Here is a 16290-nt window from a genome sequence, read left to right on the forward strand (position 1 = left end):
GTTCACAAATTAAAAGTTTCTTGTAAGTTATGTAAATTTATAAGTTTAAAAGTTTTTAAGTGATCTTAAAGTTTTTAAGTGATCTTAAAGTTTGTAAGTGATCTTAACTGAAAACTTTAAAGTTTGATACAAGAATAATTTTATTGAAGTGCAAAGAACTGTTTGTCAAACTTTTGAATAAAATATATTTTACATTAAAACTGAATCATTTACATTATTTGTTTGATTATTGACACAACTTTTGATATAAACAAGAATCATTTCCATCATTTGTTCCATTAACACAACAGAACATTATGGAACAGGTTCACACAGTAAACATGGTCCATGTGGAAAAGTTGTCGCTGAACCTTCAGGGATGAACTGCTGGCGCAAGGCTCGAGCAATCGTTAAAGGGGCAGAATGGCCCACCCTCCTCCGCTGTCGTGCTCCGGGTTCGGGTACTTGCATGGCTTCCTCGTCCTCATCCACCTGCTCATCATTTGCAGCTTCCTCATCATTATCATCAGCCACTCTCACTGCAGATGGGTCTTCTCCTAACTGCTGCTGCTGCCTCATGATGGCTAAGTTATGCAGCATGCAACACATAACAGTGAACTGGCCGACAATCTCAGGGGAGTATAGCAAGTAGCCTCCGGAATGGTACAGGCATCGGAAACGCTGCTTCAAGATGGTCCTCTCTATGATGCTGCGCGTCGCACTGTGCGACATATTGTATTCCCAGTCAGCTTCCATCCGGGTTACACGTAGGGGCATCATGAGCCAGTTGGCGAGGCCGTACCCTTTGTCTCCCAGTAGCCAGCTCTGCCCTCCTGGCTGCTGCTCAAACATGGCTGATATAATGCTCTCGCGTAGGATGAATGCATCATGGGTGCTCCCAGGATATCTTGCATCGACTGACATGATGAGATGTATGTCGTCACACACGAGCTGTACATTAATGGAGTGGAAGCCTTTTCTGTTCCCGTACATCTCGGAATCCTCCAAAGGTGCTCGCAAGATGATGTGGGTACAATCAATGCAGCCCTGTACCTTTGGGAAGCCAGCAATCCTGGAGAAGCCCACAGCCCTGTCACGCATTGCCTGGTCGGTCATGGGGAACTTTATGTAGTCATTCCTCCAGGCATATAGTGCAGCAGTCACGTGCCGAATGCAGACATGTGTTGCATGTTGAGAAATGGCGCACACATCCTCAGTTGTAGCTTGAAACGATCCAGAGGCATAGAATGAAAGTGCAGCTGTAACCTTCACTTCAACTGACAAAGCAGTCCTGATGCTTCTAGTTTACAGGTCTGCATTCACCAACTCACAGATCTCAGTTACAACTTCTTTGCGGAAACACAGCCGTCTGAAAGAGCCTGCATTACTCAGTTGCAGGTACAAACGCCTGTCTCGATATACCCAAGGTGGGTAAGGCCTCCTGCCCAGTACACTCCCGGCTCTGAGGTTCCTCATGTGATGACGTTGAATCATTTGTCTCCTCCGTAGCGCCATGATGCAGAAGGCTCGCACAAGGTATGGCATTGTCAGTATTTCCCCCATGGTTAAATATTACCTTTACAAGAAGCTCAAGACAACAGGAAGGCAGGCAGGACAGGTTCTTTGTTGTCTCTCCCCAAAGTGTGTGTGGACTACACCCAGGTCTCAGCAGTCTTGTGACTTCTCCCCTCTTTCCCCGTCCCCTGCCCCCCGCCGGGCTCATTGCAGTCTTGTGACTTCTCCTCCCCCGGACTCATTGGCTGTCTAGTGCAGTCTTCCGATTGCCACCTCACCTCCCCCCCAGGCTTGTTTTGCAGCTGAGCCCCGAGCCCCTGTGTCCAGGCGTGGGGCCGATTCTGCCGCCGACGCTGCGACCTTCCAGTCTGTTTGAAGGCGTTTGGTGGTGGCGTGTGAGTAAAAAAACAATAAAAACTTCAGAATTCCATGAAACTTCCAAGTACTCTGTTGAAAGATAAAAAAAATTTCATTTATTATGGATATTTAAAGAGTTCTTGACTCCCTCCAAAAACTTTGATGAAAAACAATGGTGTCTTTCAACGCCAATTTCTCAATGTGCGCTGCTTTCTGTTAAATCACCAGAAGGTTTTTCGGGAGTGGCCAGATACGCCGACCGAGCAGAAAATATTTTTAGCCAAACAATGAAAAATCATCAAAACGTGCGCAGACATGACGTTAAAAAAACGAACGTAAAAAAATCGTACCTAACTCAGTGATGCCAGCGCAGATTCCTGTGGGAAACTTTGATTTAAATACCTACGCCAAAAAAAATGGCGCGTGCCAAAAAAACGGTGCAAATGACCCAGGAAAATTGAGCCCAATAACAGGAGTACCTCAAGTTAAAAAAAAATAATGGAATACTGTTTTTTTATGGCAAGAGGTATAGATTTTAAAAGTTGACATGCAATGCTAAATCTATTTAAAACCTTACTAGGACCACAGTTGGATTACTGTGTACAGTTTTGGGGTCCACACTATAGGAATAATCTTAAAGCAACAGAGACAGTACAGTGCAGATTCATTAGCAGGCTGCCTAGGAGCTTCAGTACATTGTAGCACCATGAACAGTAGGATACTGCTCTACCCACTGGGAACCATCAAAAGAAGAGCAACAAGTTTTTTTATAGGATGACCTGCAAGCACTTTTGTAAGAGGTGGAAGACAAGAGAGACAGGGGCCGAAATTGCCCCCCACCCGAAATGGGGCGTAAGCACCCCGTTTCAATGATTTTTACCGCAGCTGTTGTTGAGATCACCTTTTGAGTGAAATTCTGCTCTGTTTTTTTTATTCAGATCTGGAAGTCGATCTTAATGGGGGCAGTGACTACACGAGAGGGGCAGATATGCAGTGGTAGCAACACCTGAGGGGCAGAAGTTGGGGGCGGTGCAGAGTGACCGCCGCAATGACGTCATCATGGCACCGCGTCACCATGGCTCTACCCTTCACTTAAAGGGGAGAGCCTTCGCGATTTTAAAACTTCGGTCCACTGGGCCACCAGTGAGGGTTTCGACCGGGCCAGCAGCTTAGCACCCAAGAGGGGGTGCCAGGTTGCCTGTTGGCGGCCCGGCCGAACCCGGGGGCATAATTGTCGGGCCGACATGGTAGTCGGCCGACAATAAAAAACTTGGTGGCAGCAGCAGTGCATCCTCCCCTTTAAGGGAAGCCGTACTGCCATTGCAGAAGGCCACAGCCTCACCGGGAAAAGACAGGTTTTGGCACCGCCAGGCGGGCTGAAGCTTTTCAAAGCAGTATTTTGCAGTTGGGGAGGAACATCGGTGGTGCGCATGGTGATCACACACCTAACACTGATCGGCAGCAGCGGAGCAGTGGCGGCGGGGATCGGAGCACCGCCGGGAAACCTTGGAAGGGCAATTGGGCTATCACCAGCCATTCCACGAAAAGTTGGCAGCGACTGCATTCCGCAGCGTGGCCGCCGATTTTCAGTGGTAACAGGCCTTAAGGAGAAGGGCAATTTCGGCCCCACAGACTCCTGGGCCTGCGAGCTAGCAAGTCAGCCAGGAATGTTACTCATGCTGCTTGGAGGGAGATTGCACTGGACCTCACTCCAAGGATTGCTGAACAGTGCCACATTTGCACCAATTCCAACCCCCTCCCTCACTGTCTCAGGCTCAGCCCTGTTGTTCACAATCTCATGATCCTAGATGACTCTGGCTGTTTAAAATGTGCATTAGCAGTGGATTGTGCTAAAATACTAATTTTCTTGATCTTATTAGCACAATAATAGTCCAATAACGGTGTAGGTGCTGAAGATAGCAAGGAAATTCAGGGCCATTGCTTTTAGTTAATGGGATTGTCAAAACCATTCTAAAATTAGATTTTACCCTCAACTCAACAGGAATGTCTCTGTACTATCCACAACTACGAAAAGCCCTAGATAGCATCTTAAGGCACCTCGATAAAGAAGTTGGGCGTTGTATGATGTTGACTAATATACAGATATTGAACAAAGAACCTGAAGACATGATCACGTAAGCAAGCATATAATTTATGCAGAGTTTAATTTCGAGTGAATGGTGAAAGGATGTGGCTGATTTTTATGTACTGGTGTATGTCAGTTTCAAATGGTTCAAAACTGCTGCACAGTTTATCAGAATGGTAATATGCTAATAGCACTCAATATTTGTGGTCAACTTATTTGCCGAAATACTCACAGCTCCAGGTACAGATTTGGACATATGCAAGGAACACACTAGTGATTGGAATGGAAAATTGCATGTCCTTGAAATTTAAAAGAATGTGGAACATTAAAGGGAAATGACACAGTTGTCTACAGCTCTCTGCTGTTGTCTGTGCCTGCATGAAGTGTTTGTAATTTGAATGACTTGTACAAACAATTCTTCGGTTAACAGCTCTAACAGATAGAAATATAGAAACATAGAAAATAGGTGCAGGAGTCGGCCATTCGGCCCTTTGAGCCTGCACCACCATTCAATAAGATCATGGCTGATCATTCACCTCAGTACCCCTTTCCTGCTTTCTCTCCATACCCCTTGATCCCTTTAATCGCAAGGGCCACATCTAACTCCCTCTTGAATATATCTAATAAACTGGCATCAACAACTCTCTGTGGTCGAGAATTCCACAGGTTAACAACTCTCTGAGTGAAGAACTTTCTCCTCATCTTGGTCCGAAATGGCTTACCCTTTATCCTTAGACTGTGACCCCTGGTTCTGGACTTCCCCAACTTCGGGAACATTCTTCCTGCATCTAACCTGTCCAGTCCCGTCAAAATTTTATGTTTCTATGAGATCCCCTCTCATTCTTCTAAACTCCAGTGAATACAGGCCCATTCGATCCAGTCTCTCCTCATATGTCATTCCTGCCATCTCTGGAATCAGTCTGGTGAACCTTCGCTGTACTCTCTCAATAGCAAGAACATCCTTCCTCAGATTAGGAGACCAAAACTGAACACAATATTCCAGGTGAGGCCTCACCAAGGCCCTGTACAACTGCATTAAGATCTCCCTGCTCCTATACTCAAATCCCCTAGCTATGAAGGCCAACATGCCATTTGTCTTCTTCACCGCCTGCTGCACCTGCATGCCAACGTTCAATGACTGATGATCCAGGTCTCGTTGCACCTCCCCTTTTCCTAATCTGCCGCCATTCAGATAATATTCTGCCTTCATGCTTTTGCCACCAAAGTGGATAACCTCCCATTTATCCACATTATACTGCATCTGCCATGGATTTGCCCACTCACCTAACCTGCCAAGTCACCCTGCAGCCTCTTAACATCCTCTTCACAGCTCACACCGCCACCCAGTTTAGTGTCATCTGCAAACTTGGAGATATTACATTCAATTCCTTCATCTAAATCATTGATGTATATTGTAAATAGCTGGGGTCCCAGCACTGAGCCCTGGGGCACCCTACTCGTCACTGCTTGCCATTCTGAAAAGACCCCGTTTATCCCGACTCTCTCAGCTTTAAGTGGGCGGCCCCTTATTCTGAGACTATGTCTCCTAGTTTTAGTTTCCCTATGAGCGGAAATATCCTTTCTGTATCCACCTTGTCGAGTCCCCTCATTATTTTATACATATCGATAAGATCACCTCTCATTCTTCTGAACTCCAATGTGTATAGGCCCAACCTACTCAACCTATCCTCATAAGTCAACCCCCCTCATCTCCAGAATCAACCAAATAAACCTTCTCTGAACAGCCTTCAGTGCAAGTATATCCTTCCATAAATACGGAGACCAAAACTGTGCACAGTATTCTAGGTGTGGCCTTACCAATACCCTGTACAGTTGTAGCAGGATTTATCTGCGTTTATATTTTATCCCCCTTGCAATAAAGGCCACCATTCCATTTGCCTTCCTGATTACTTGCTGTACCTGCATACTAACTTTTTGTGTTTCATGCACAAGGACCCCCAAGTCCCATACTTCGCAACTTTTCTCCATTTAAATTGTAATTTGCTTTTCTATTTTTTTCTGCCAAAGTGAATAACCTTACATTTTCCTACATTATACTCCATCTGCCAGATTTTTGCCCACTCACTTAGCCTGTCTATATCCCCCTGCAGATTTTTTGTGTCCTCCTCATAGTTTGCTTTCCCACCCATCTTTGTATCATCAGAAAACTTGGCTACATTACACTCGGTTCCTTCATCCAAGTCATTAATATAGATTGTAAATAGTTGAGGCCCCCGCACCGATCCCTGCGGCACCTCACTAGTTACTGTTTGCCAACCAGAAAATTACCCATTTATCCCGACTCTCTGTTTTCTGTTAGTTAGCCAATCCTCTATCCATTCAAATATATTACCCCCAACCCCGTAAACTTTAATCTTGTGCAATAATCTTTTATGTTTCACCTTATCGAATGTCTTCTAGAAATCCAAATACACCACATCCACTGGTTCCCCCTTATCCACCCTGCTCATTACTGTCATGTATGTAACCTTTATGTAACAACATTGCAATACTGTATATAGGTAAGAAATGCACACCTTGACCACAGGGGGTGAACTTGTGGGAGGCACTCCTCAACTGGTCATCCAGGTATATAAAGGGAGATCCCACGCAGGTTCAAGACTTCTTGGTCCTGTGAATAAAGGTTCAGGTCATGGAGTGACCTTGTCCATAGAATGTGCCTCGTGTGGATTTGTGGTATTGTGTGAGGACATTACATTGGCGACGAGAAACAGGAATCAATGACCCACGAGAATGGCCACCGGCAGCACAGATGAACGGTACTGTGTTGGTGAGGACTGGGACGATTTCATTGAGAGGCTCCAGCAGAGTTTTATCACGAAGGACTGGCTGGGAGACGGAGAGGCCGACAAGCGAAGGGCTCATCTGCTGACCAGCTGTGGACCTAAGACTTATGCGCTCATAAAAGACCTGCTGGCACGCGAGAAGTCGGCGGACAAAACCTTTGAAGAGCTCAGCAAACTAATCAGTGAGCACCTCAAACCAGCGAGCAGCCTACACATGGCCCGACACAGATTCTATACCCACCGACGCCGGGAAGGACAGAGCATACCGGATTTCGTTGCGGACCTCCGGTGCTTGGCCAACCTCTGTAAGTTCACATACGCCTGCAGGGGGGAGATGCTAAGGGATTTCTTTATTGAGGGCATCGGTCATGCTGGGATTTTCAGAAAGCTAATTGAGACCAAGGCCTTGACCTTGGAAGCGGCGGTGTTAATGGCTCAGACTTTTATGGCGGGGGAGGAGGAAACCAAGATAATATACATGCGCAATTCTGCCTCCAAATGCGACACAGAGCCCCACAGGCAGGCAAGGGCAGTTCGACACACCCCAGGCAGCAATAGACCCAAGAGTAAGTCTCCAACACAGACAACGGCAGGCTGAACGGACATTTACGCCCCTCCAGTGGACAATGCAGCCTGGGATGGGGCCATTGACACCGACTAACAGGGTGCTCAAGAGCTGTCAAAGGGACAATCAGTGAGGAATGCCTTGTAACAGCTCTTTTGTTCACAACAATGGGAATCTCAGTTCATGCTGGAGGTGTGGGGGCAGACATGCTGCCAGGACTTGCAGGTTTCAACAGTTCGTCTGCAGAAATTATAACCTCAGTGGCCATTTAGCCAGAATGTGCAGAAAGCCTGTAAGCAGGCTAATATATGAGGCGGATGAACCAGATGAGAGGTCTGCGAGGCAGGATGACGCTTGGGGCAAATCAATGGACGCTGAAGTTCAGCGGGTTCATGTGGCAAACATTCACAGCTCATATACCAAAACGCCACCTATGATGATGAAAGTCCTATTAAACGGCATTCCTGTACGCATGGAGCTGGACTCATGAGCCAGTCAGTCATGAGTGTTCAACAATTCGAAAAGCCACTCAAAGCCAGCAGACCCGAACTAGAACGCATTGAGACGCAATTAGGGATGTACACCAAAGAAATCATTCCAGTGCTAGGCAGTGCAATGTTGGCGGTCACACACAATGGATCGGTGAACCGGCTGCCGCTCTGGATTGTCCCAGGCAATGGTCCCGCACTGTTGAGGAGGAGCTGGTTAGCTGAGATGAACTGGAAATGAGGGGATGTGCACGCCATGTCATCTGTGGAGCGAAGTTCATGCTCACAGGTCCTACAACAATTTGAGTCACTATTTCAACCTGGCATCAGACGTTCAAAGGTACCAAAGTAGTGATACGCATCACCCCGGATGCCAGACCAGTGCACCACAAAGCCAGAGCTGTGCCGTATGTGATGCGGGAGAAAATTGAGAGTGAGTTGGACCGGTTGCTGAGAAAGGGCATCATCTCGCCCGTTGAATTCAGCGACTGGGCGAGCCCCATTGTTGCCGTCCTAAAAGCGGATGGCTTGGTCAGGATCTTTGGCGACTACAAGGCCACTATCAACCGGGTGTCCATACAAGTCCAATACCCGCTCCCGAGAGCGGAGGACCTTTTTGCCATGCTGGTAGGCGGCAAGCTGTTCACCAAGTTGGACCTCACTTCAGCCTACATGACCCAAGAACTGGCCAATGAATCTAAACTACTGACCACGCACAAGCGACTGTTTGTTTACAACAGGTGTCTGTTTGGCATTCGGTCAGCGGCCGTGATTTTTCAAAGAAACATGGAAAGCCTGCTCAAATCCATTCCCGGAACAATCATATTTCAGGACGACATCCTCATCACCGGTCGTGACACCGAGGAACACCTCCACAACCTGGAGGAGGTGCTACGCCAACTGGACCGGGTAGGCCTGCGACTCAAGAAGTCTAAGTGTGTGTTTTTGGCTCCTGAGGTCGAGTTTCTGGGCAGGAGGGTTGCTGCAGACGGGATTCGGCCTACCGAATCCAAAACGGAGGCGATTCGACGAGCGCCCAGGCCCTGCAACACATCGGAGTTGCGTTCATTTCTGGGACTCTTAAATTATTTTGGGAACTTGCTGCCGAACTTAAGGACATTGTTGGAGCCGCTACACGTGCTCCTATGTAAGGATTGCAATTGGTTTTGGGGGGACTGTCAGGAACGGGCTTTCCATCAGGCGCGGAACCTACTTTGTTCAAATAAGTTGTTGACCCTGTACGACCCCCGTAAGAAATTGATTCTGACATGTGATGCATCGTCCTATGGGGTTGGGTACGTGTTGCAGTAGGGTAACGCTGAGGGCCAACTACAACATGTGGCTTATGCCTCCAGGTCGCTCTCTCAAGCTGAACGGGGATATGGGATGGTTGAGAAGGAAGCACTCGCATGCGTCTATGGGGTGAAAAAGATGCATCAGTACCTTTTTGACAGGAGGTTCGAATTAGAAACCATTAACGTCCCTGCTGTCAGACAGCAAGACTGTCAATGCCAATGCGTCAGCTCGCATACAGCGATGGGCTCTCACGCTGGCTGCTTATGACTACACCAAACGGCACCGGGCTGGCACTGAAAATTGCGCTGACGCGCTCAGCATGCTTCCACCGGCCACCACTGAGGGGGCAGCGGAGCAAAGCGCTGAGATGGTCATGGCTGTCGATGCCTTTGACAGCACAGGCTCCCCTATCACAGCCCGCCAGATCAAAATCTGGACCAACAGGGATCCCCTCCTATTCCTGATTAAGAAATGTGTCCTGACTGGGGATTGGGCGCCCGCACACGAAGCATGCCCTGAAGAGGTCAGACCGTTTCATAGACGGATGGATGAGCTATCCATCCAAGCTGACTGCCTACTATGGGGCAGCCGGGTAGTCATGCCCCAGAGGGGCAGGGAAGCATTCGTCAGGGAACTCCACAGCGAGCACTCAGGCATCGTGCTGATGAAGGCCATTGCCCGGTCACGTGTGGTGGCTGGGAATTGATTCAGACCTGGAACACTGTGTTCGCAGGTACACAACATGTGCCCAGCTAGGTAATGCCCCCAGGGAGGCCCCGCTCAGCCCGTGGCCCTGGCCCACCAGGCCATGGTCACGTATTCATGTAGACTACGCGGGCCCATTCATGGGAAAAATGTTTCTCATTGTGATTGATGCGTACTCGAAATGGATCAAGTGCATCATTTTGAATTCGTGCACGACATCCACCACCGTGGAGGTCTTTGCGACCCACAGCTTGCCGGACATCCCTGTTAGCGATAATGGGCCATGTTTCACAAGCTACGAATTCTGGGAGTTCATGTCGGGTAATGGCATTAACCATGTCAGGACAGCACCGTTCAAGCCGGCCTCCAATGGCCAGGCGGAACGTGCGGTCCAAATCATAAAACAAGGCATGCTCCGGATTCAAGGACCCTCCCTTCAATGCCGCCTATCGCGCCTCCTGCTGGCCTATAGGTCCCGACTGCACATGCTCATGGGGGTCCCGCCCGCAGAGCTATTCATGAAATGAACACTCAAAACTCAGCTGTCCCTCATCCATCCAGTCCTGTCCGACATTGTTGAAGGCAAGCGCCAGTCTCCAAAACGAGTACCATGACCAAAATTCAAGGGGAAGATGTATAGAAATTGATTACCCTGTATTTGTTCTCAATCACGCTTTGGGGCCCAAATGGCTTTAGGGTACTGTAATAGACAAAGAGGGGAATAGGGTCATAGTGGTTAAACTTAACAATGGGCAGATATGCCGCAAGCATCTCGACCAAGTTAAAAAAAGGTTCAGCGTGGACACTGAGGAACCTGAGGAAGATCATGAGATGGTATTCACACCACCTCCAGTGAACGAGCAACAAGAACATTCAGCAGCATGCACAGTCCCTGCGGTCAGCCCGGACAGGCCGGAATCACCACAGGTGACAGACACGCATACCAACGCACACGCAACAACCAGAGACCCACCTGCGGCGCTCCACGAGAGAGCGCAGACCACCCGAGAGACTTAACCTATGATCCCAATAAGATGTTGAGGGGGATGTATGTAACCTTTATGTAACAACACTGCAAGAAATGCACACCTTGACCACAGGGGTTGAACTTGTGGGAGACACTCCTCACCTGGTCATCCAGGTATATAAAGGGAGGTCCCATGCAGGGTCATCACTTCTTGGTCCTGTGAATAAAGGTTCAGGTCATGGAGTGACCTTGTCCATAGAATGTGCCTCGTGTGGATTTGTGGTATTGTGTAAGGACTTTACAGTTACATCCTCAAAGAACTCCAGCACATTTGTCAAATATGATTTCCCTTTCATAAAACCATGCTGGCTATGCTTGATTGAATTATGCTTTTCCAAATGTCTCGCTACTACTTCCTTAATAATGGACTCCAGCATTTTCCCAACGACAGGTGTTAGACTAACTGGTCTATAGTTTCCTGCTTTTTGTCTGCCTCCTTTTTTAAATAAGGGTGTTACATTTGTGGTTTTCCAATCTGCTGGGACCGCCCCAGAATCCATGGAATTTTGGTAGATTACAACCAATGCATCCATTATCTCTGCAGCCAACTCTTTTAAGACCCTAGGATGTAAGCCATCAGGTCCAGGGGACTTGTCCGCCTTTAGTCCCATTATTTTACAGAGTACTACTTCATTAATGATAGTGATTGTATTAAGTTCCTCCCTCCCTATAGCCCCTTGATTATTGGGATGTTTTAGTGTCTTCCACCATGAAGATCGATATAAAATATTTGTTCAACGTCTGCCATTTTCCTGTTCTCCATTAATATTTCCCCAGTCTCATCCTCTAGGGGACCAACATTTACTTTAGCCACTCTTTTCCTTTTTATGTACCTGTAGAAACTCTTACTTTCTGTTTTTATATTTCGTGCTACTTTACTCTCTTTGCTGGCTTTTAAAAGTTTCCCAATCCTCTGGCCTCCCACTAGTCTTAGCCACATTGTATCCCCTTGTTTTCAATCTGATACTCTCCCTTATTTCCTTCGTTAGCCACAGGGTGGTTATCCCTTCTCTTACAGTCTTTCCTTCTCACTGGGATATATTTATGTTGTGAGTTATGGAATATCTCCTTAAATGTCTGCCATTGCTCATCAACCGTCCCATACATTGGTCTCAATTTTGGCCCAGCCCGTTTTTCGGCGCACTTACCGTAGTTGCGCCGCTTTTCAACATTCCGAAGTGCGGCGAAAAATTTCCTTCCCACTTTGGCCGCTGTCCGGCCTCTTCCCAGTAGTCGCGCAGCATGGCCAGTCAGGTCGGGGGTGGAGCCAGCGTTCTGCGCCGTAAACTGCCGGGACGCCTGCACATGCGCAGTGGAATATCCGCGCATGCGCAGTAGCTCCTCATCCCCAGCCTCTCCATGTCTTTCTGCAGCCGCTCTGTAGGACCCGATGTCGGCCACTGGAATCGCTCCCACCCCTAGCCCAGGCCGAGAGACCTCTCAGTGCGGTTTCTAAGAGATCGATCACACCGGGATGCCACTCGGCCAGGGCTAGGGGCGGGCGGGCCAGAGAACTGATAGTGCTCCTGCCTGGATGATTTATATCAGTTCTCCTGTGCGCCCGTTCCTAGCCCTGGCCGAGTGGCCTCCCAGTGCGATCGATCTCTTAGAAATCGCACCTGGAGGCCACTCAGCTAGGGCTAGGGGCAGGCGGGCAGGAGAACTGATAGTGCTCCTGCCTGGATGATTTATATCAGTTCTCCTGTGCGCCCCTAGCCCTGGTCGAGTGGCCTTCCGCACCGGCCAGCCCGATGCCTTCCCGGGCCAAGTTTTAAGATGAAGGTAGGACTTACTTCAATTTTTTATTTGTTATTAAATTCTTAGAACTTTTTGTTTGCAAGGTTTGGTGGTTTGTAAGGCTTGGTGCTTCAGGTACAGGACCTCTCCGCTTCCCTTCCTGTCCCTATCCCAGGCCGAATGGCCTCCGATATACCTATCTGCGTCGATTTCTTTAACTCTCTGCAAGGATTTTCTGAAGTGGCCACATACGCTTGCTTAAGTAGATTTGGAGTAACTATTAGCTGGCCAAAGTTGCCTAAATGGGCAGAACTGGCGTAGGTGGCTGGTATCGCCCCCTTTTGAGAAAAAAACTAATAAAAAAAATCGTAACTAATTCAGTTACACTGGTGCAAACTGATTGCGGAAAGTGGGGATTTTTAAGTTACGCCAGAAAAACCAAGACACTCCAAAAAAATTGGAGAAACTCCTGGCCAAAATTGAGCCCTTTAATCTGTTTTCCCAGTCCACTTTAGCAAACTCTTCCCTCATACCTTTGTAGTCTCCTTTATTTAAGCTTATGACCCTGGTTTGAAAACCAACTTTCTCACCCTCCAACTGAATTTGAAATTCAACCCTGTTATGGTTACTCATTCCTAGAGGATCTTTTACTACGAGATCATTTATTAATCCTGTCTCATTACACAGTACCAGATCTAAGATAGCCTGCTCCCTGATTGATTCTGCAATGTACTGTTCAAGGAAACTATCCCAGATACACTCTATGAACTCTTCCTCAAGGCTGCCCTAGCCAATTTGCTTTGTCCAATCAATATGAAGGTTAAAGTCACCCATGTTTATTGCCGTTCTATATTACAAGCCTCCATTATTTCTTGATTTATATTCCGTCCAACAGTGTAGCTATTATTAGAGGGCCTATAGATTACGCCCACTAGCGACTTTTTCCGCTTATTATTCCTTATCTCCACCCAAACTGATTCAACATCTTGATCCTCTGAGCCAATATCGTTTCTCACTAACACACTGATCCCATCCTGTATTAACAGTGCTACCCCACCTCCTTTTCCTTTCTGTCTCTATAGTTGCTATGTACCGTTATTGTCTATTACCATGTTTTCTGCTTCCTCTGGAAATAAACTAATGCATTAGGGAAAGTGTCAAATTCCTTTGGGTTATTCCATGAAACCATTGGATTTGAATGAGTTGTATAGAGACTGTATCCTCTGTGATTCACCTTGTTTGTAAGCCCCGGTTTCAGTGTATGTGGAGGATGCCACATTTGGACAATAAAGTGACCTGACAAAGAAAATAATTTTACTCACTTCTCTTTAGACCCAATGCCACACATTTTTCTCAGTCAACACAGTTATCAGGAACCTGTCCCCTGGCCGTTAGTAATGTTGTTTTATAACCTGTGGCATGAAGTGTTTAAGAGTAGCCTGAATTAACTTACCATCCAGCTCTTCATCTCTCACTCTGAGGACACCACTTGCCTTTGGTTTAACCTCCCAGCACTTTTTGGGGAAATTAATCAAATTTCAGGGTGTTCATTAACCTGCTGAGAATAAGTATTTATATGTACATTTAGAAACATTTCTGAAGTCATTTATATCTTTTTTATTCAAGTATCAGTCTTATATTTTATGTATTAAATATTACATTTTATATAATTTTGCCCAAATACTACATTTACAGAAAGGAACATTGGGGGAGAATTTGAGGCCTTCTAAGAAAGGTGGGAATGACTTACCGCCCAGTTTCTGCTGACAATGTGACAGCACAAAAATAAATAAAAACTTTCCGTCTGGGCTCCTCTTTGGCTGGACCGCCTGCTGAAATTGTGTGGAGCATGCATGGCACACAGCATATAAAAAGGCCCTACAGCATTTTAATCTTTCCAAGGGCCTACCAATGGGCAGCTGGAGCACCTACCTAATTCCAGCATCCACAGTATTTTGCTTTTGTATTCTTTTTAAGATGCATGAAAAGTATAAACAGAACACTCTGGCTATCATCGTGTTGCATTTAGTTTGACTGAGCTGATTTGGCACTGGGCATCCCCACCTGCAATCTGGCATAATTTCACAAGTTATCTATGGTTATTGTTATAAATACAAGAGATTCACCAACATTGTAGTTGACCTGGAGAGGAGCAGGATAAACTGTATTACAAGTGTGCGAAGGCAATTTCAACAAAATAATTTCAAAATTGTTTCTTTAACATTCCCATGATTGCTTTATTATATTTATGTTAAAGACTATTACAGTATATATGTGTGTGGATCCTGGAAAGTAAATTTTGCTCTAGCCACATGTTGTTTAATTAATAGGACAGGATTTCTTACAGATGTATGCTGTTTAAATTGTTGTATCTGAGTAAAATTCTTGATTGTTTGAATTCGATTTTCTAAATAGTTAATCACATAAATGTAAAAAATGTAATTTATTTTTGTTTTAAGTTATTAATTTACTGTTCTCTACGTTAACCTAGGGGTGAGAGGAAACCAAAGATTGACCTATTTAGGACCAGTGTAGCTGCCATTCCACGAATAATACCCGATGGAATGTCAAAACTGGAATTGATTGACTTACTGGCAAGGTATGTGTTTTACTATCAGTTTAAAATTATAGTTAAGGATCATTAAAGTCATATTTCATTGCCAATTTAAAAACCTGTATTCTTTCAGATGATGCACCTTGCTAAAAAAAAACAGCGATAATTATACTCTGAATGGAAGTAGGCATGGTCCTATGGAACAGCAGAGGAACTTGAGGTATAGGTTCACAGACCATTAAAGGTAGCATTTCAGATTGTTGCGGCTGGAAAAAAGCTACTAGAATTCTAGGTTTTATCTCAAGAGTGCAGAATATAGCCAAGAGGTAATGATAAGCTATATGAAACCTTTAGGAAGACCTCAGCTAGAGTACTAGTGTGCAGTATTGAGCTTCATGCTATAAGAAGGATATTGAGGCTTTCCAGAGGGAACAACGCAGATTCAGCAGGACGCTGTTTGATATGACAAAATACAGATACGAAGAACGACTTGAAATGTTTAGTCTTTTTGCATTAGAACAATGCAGAGTATGCGGCAATACAAGTTTTAGAAAATTATGAATAGTTGGGACCGACTAGATATAAGCATACTGTATTCAGCAGTTGAGGAGTCAAGAACGAGGGGCCATAGATACAGAATTAAATGTAAGAGATTTAGAACAGAGGGCAGGAGAAACATCTTCAAACAGGGTGATTTTAACTTTTAGCGATAATGTAAACCACATGATATCGGCTCGCCAACCATTAAACACATTCACCAATTTTCATTCCTAAGTATATGTAGTATGGCAACAGTGAATAAAGCTCCAACACAGAGCACTGCATAAAGCATTGAGAGGAACAACTTGGCAGTTTAATCCCACACAGTACCATAGGTGCATCAACAAATATAATTTTGTTTACATGTCAGAGGAGGTGCAGCTGCAGCAGCAGAGGAGGGCAGGGAGATGAGAAGCCATAACATGTACAGATTCGACCTCCGAAAACTGGAAACGTCGGGACCAAGGCCATTCCGGATTTCGGGTATTTCCGGATTTTGGAACGTATTTCTGACGTCCCGAATTCGGAAACGCCCGGGCCAAGGTTCGGGTATTGCAGGGAACAGCACCAACCCTTGTACATGGCCGCCTTTGACCTCACAAAGCTCTTTGACACTGTCAACCGTGAGGGATTA

At 46.1% G+C, this 16290-nt stretch overlaps 1 protein-coding gene across 2 annotated transcripts in view; it reads left to right on the forward strand.

Annotated features, from left to right (window-relative positions):
* Positions 1 to 16290, forward strand: part of fryb (furry homolog b (Drosophila)) — a 439334-nt gene that overhangs the window by 139896 nt on the left and 283148 nt on the right. For both annotated transcript variants that reach the window (XM_070892324.1, XM_070892325.1), the window contains exons 16-17: positions 3854 to 3986; positions 15054 to 15161. In XM_070892324.1, the coding sequence (XP_070748425.1) occupies positions 3854 to 3986; positions 15054 to 15161 (241 nt within the window). The remainder of the gene's footprint in view (positions 1 to 3853; positions 3987 to 15053; positions 15162 to 16290) is intronic.

This window comes from Pristiophorus japonicus, chromosome 10, assembly GCF_044704955.1.
Source record: "Pristiophorus japonicus isolate sPriJap1 chromosome 10, sPriJap1.hap1, whole genome shotgun sequence".
NCBI classification, from domain to species: domain Eukaryota; kingdom Metazoa; phylum Chordata; class Chondrichthyes; family Pristiophoridae; genus Pristiophorus; species Pristiophorus japonicus.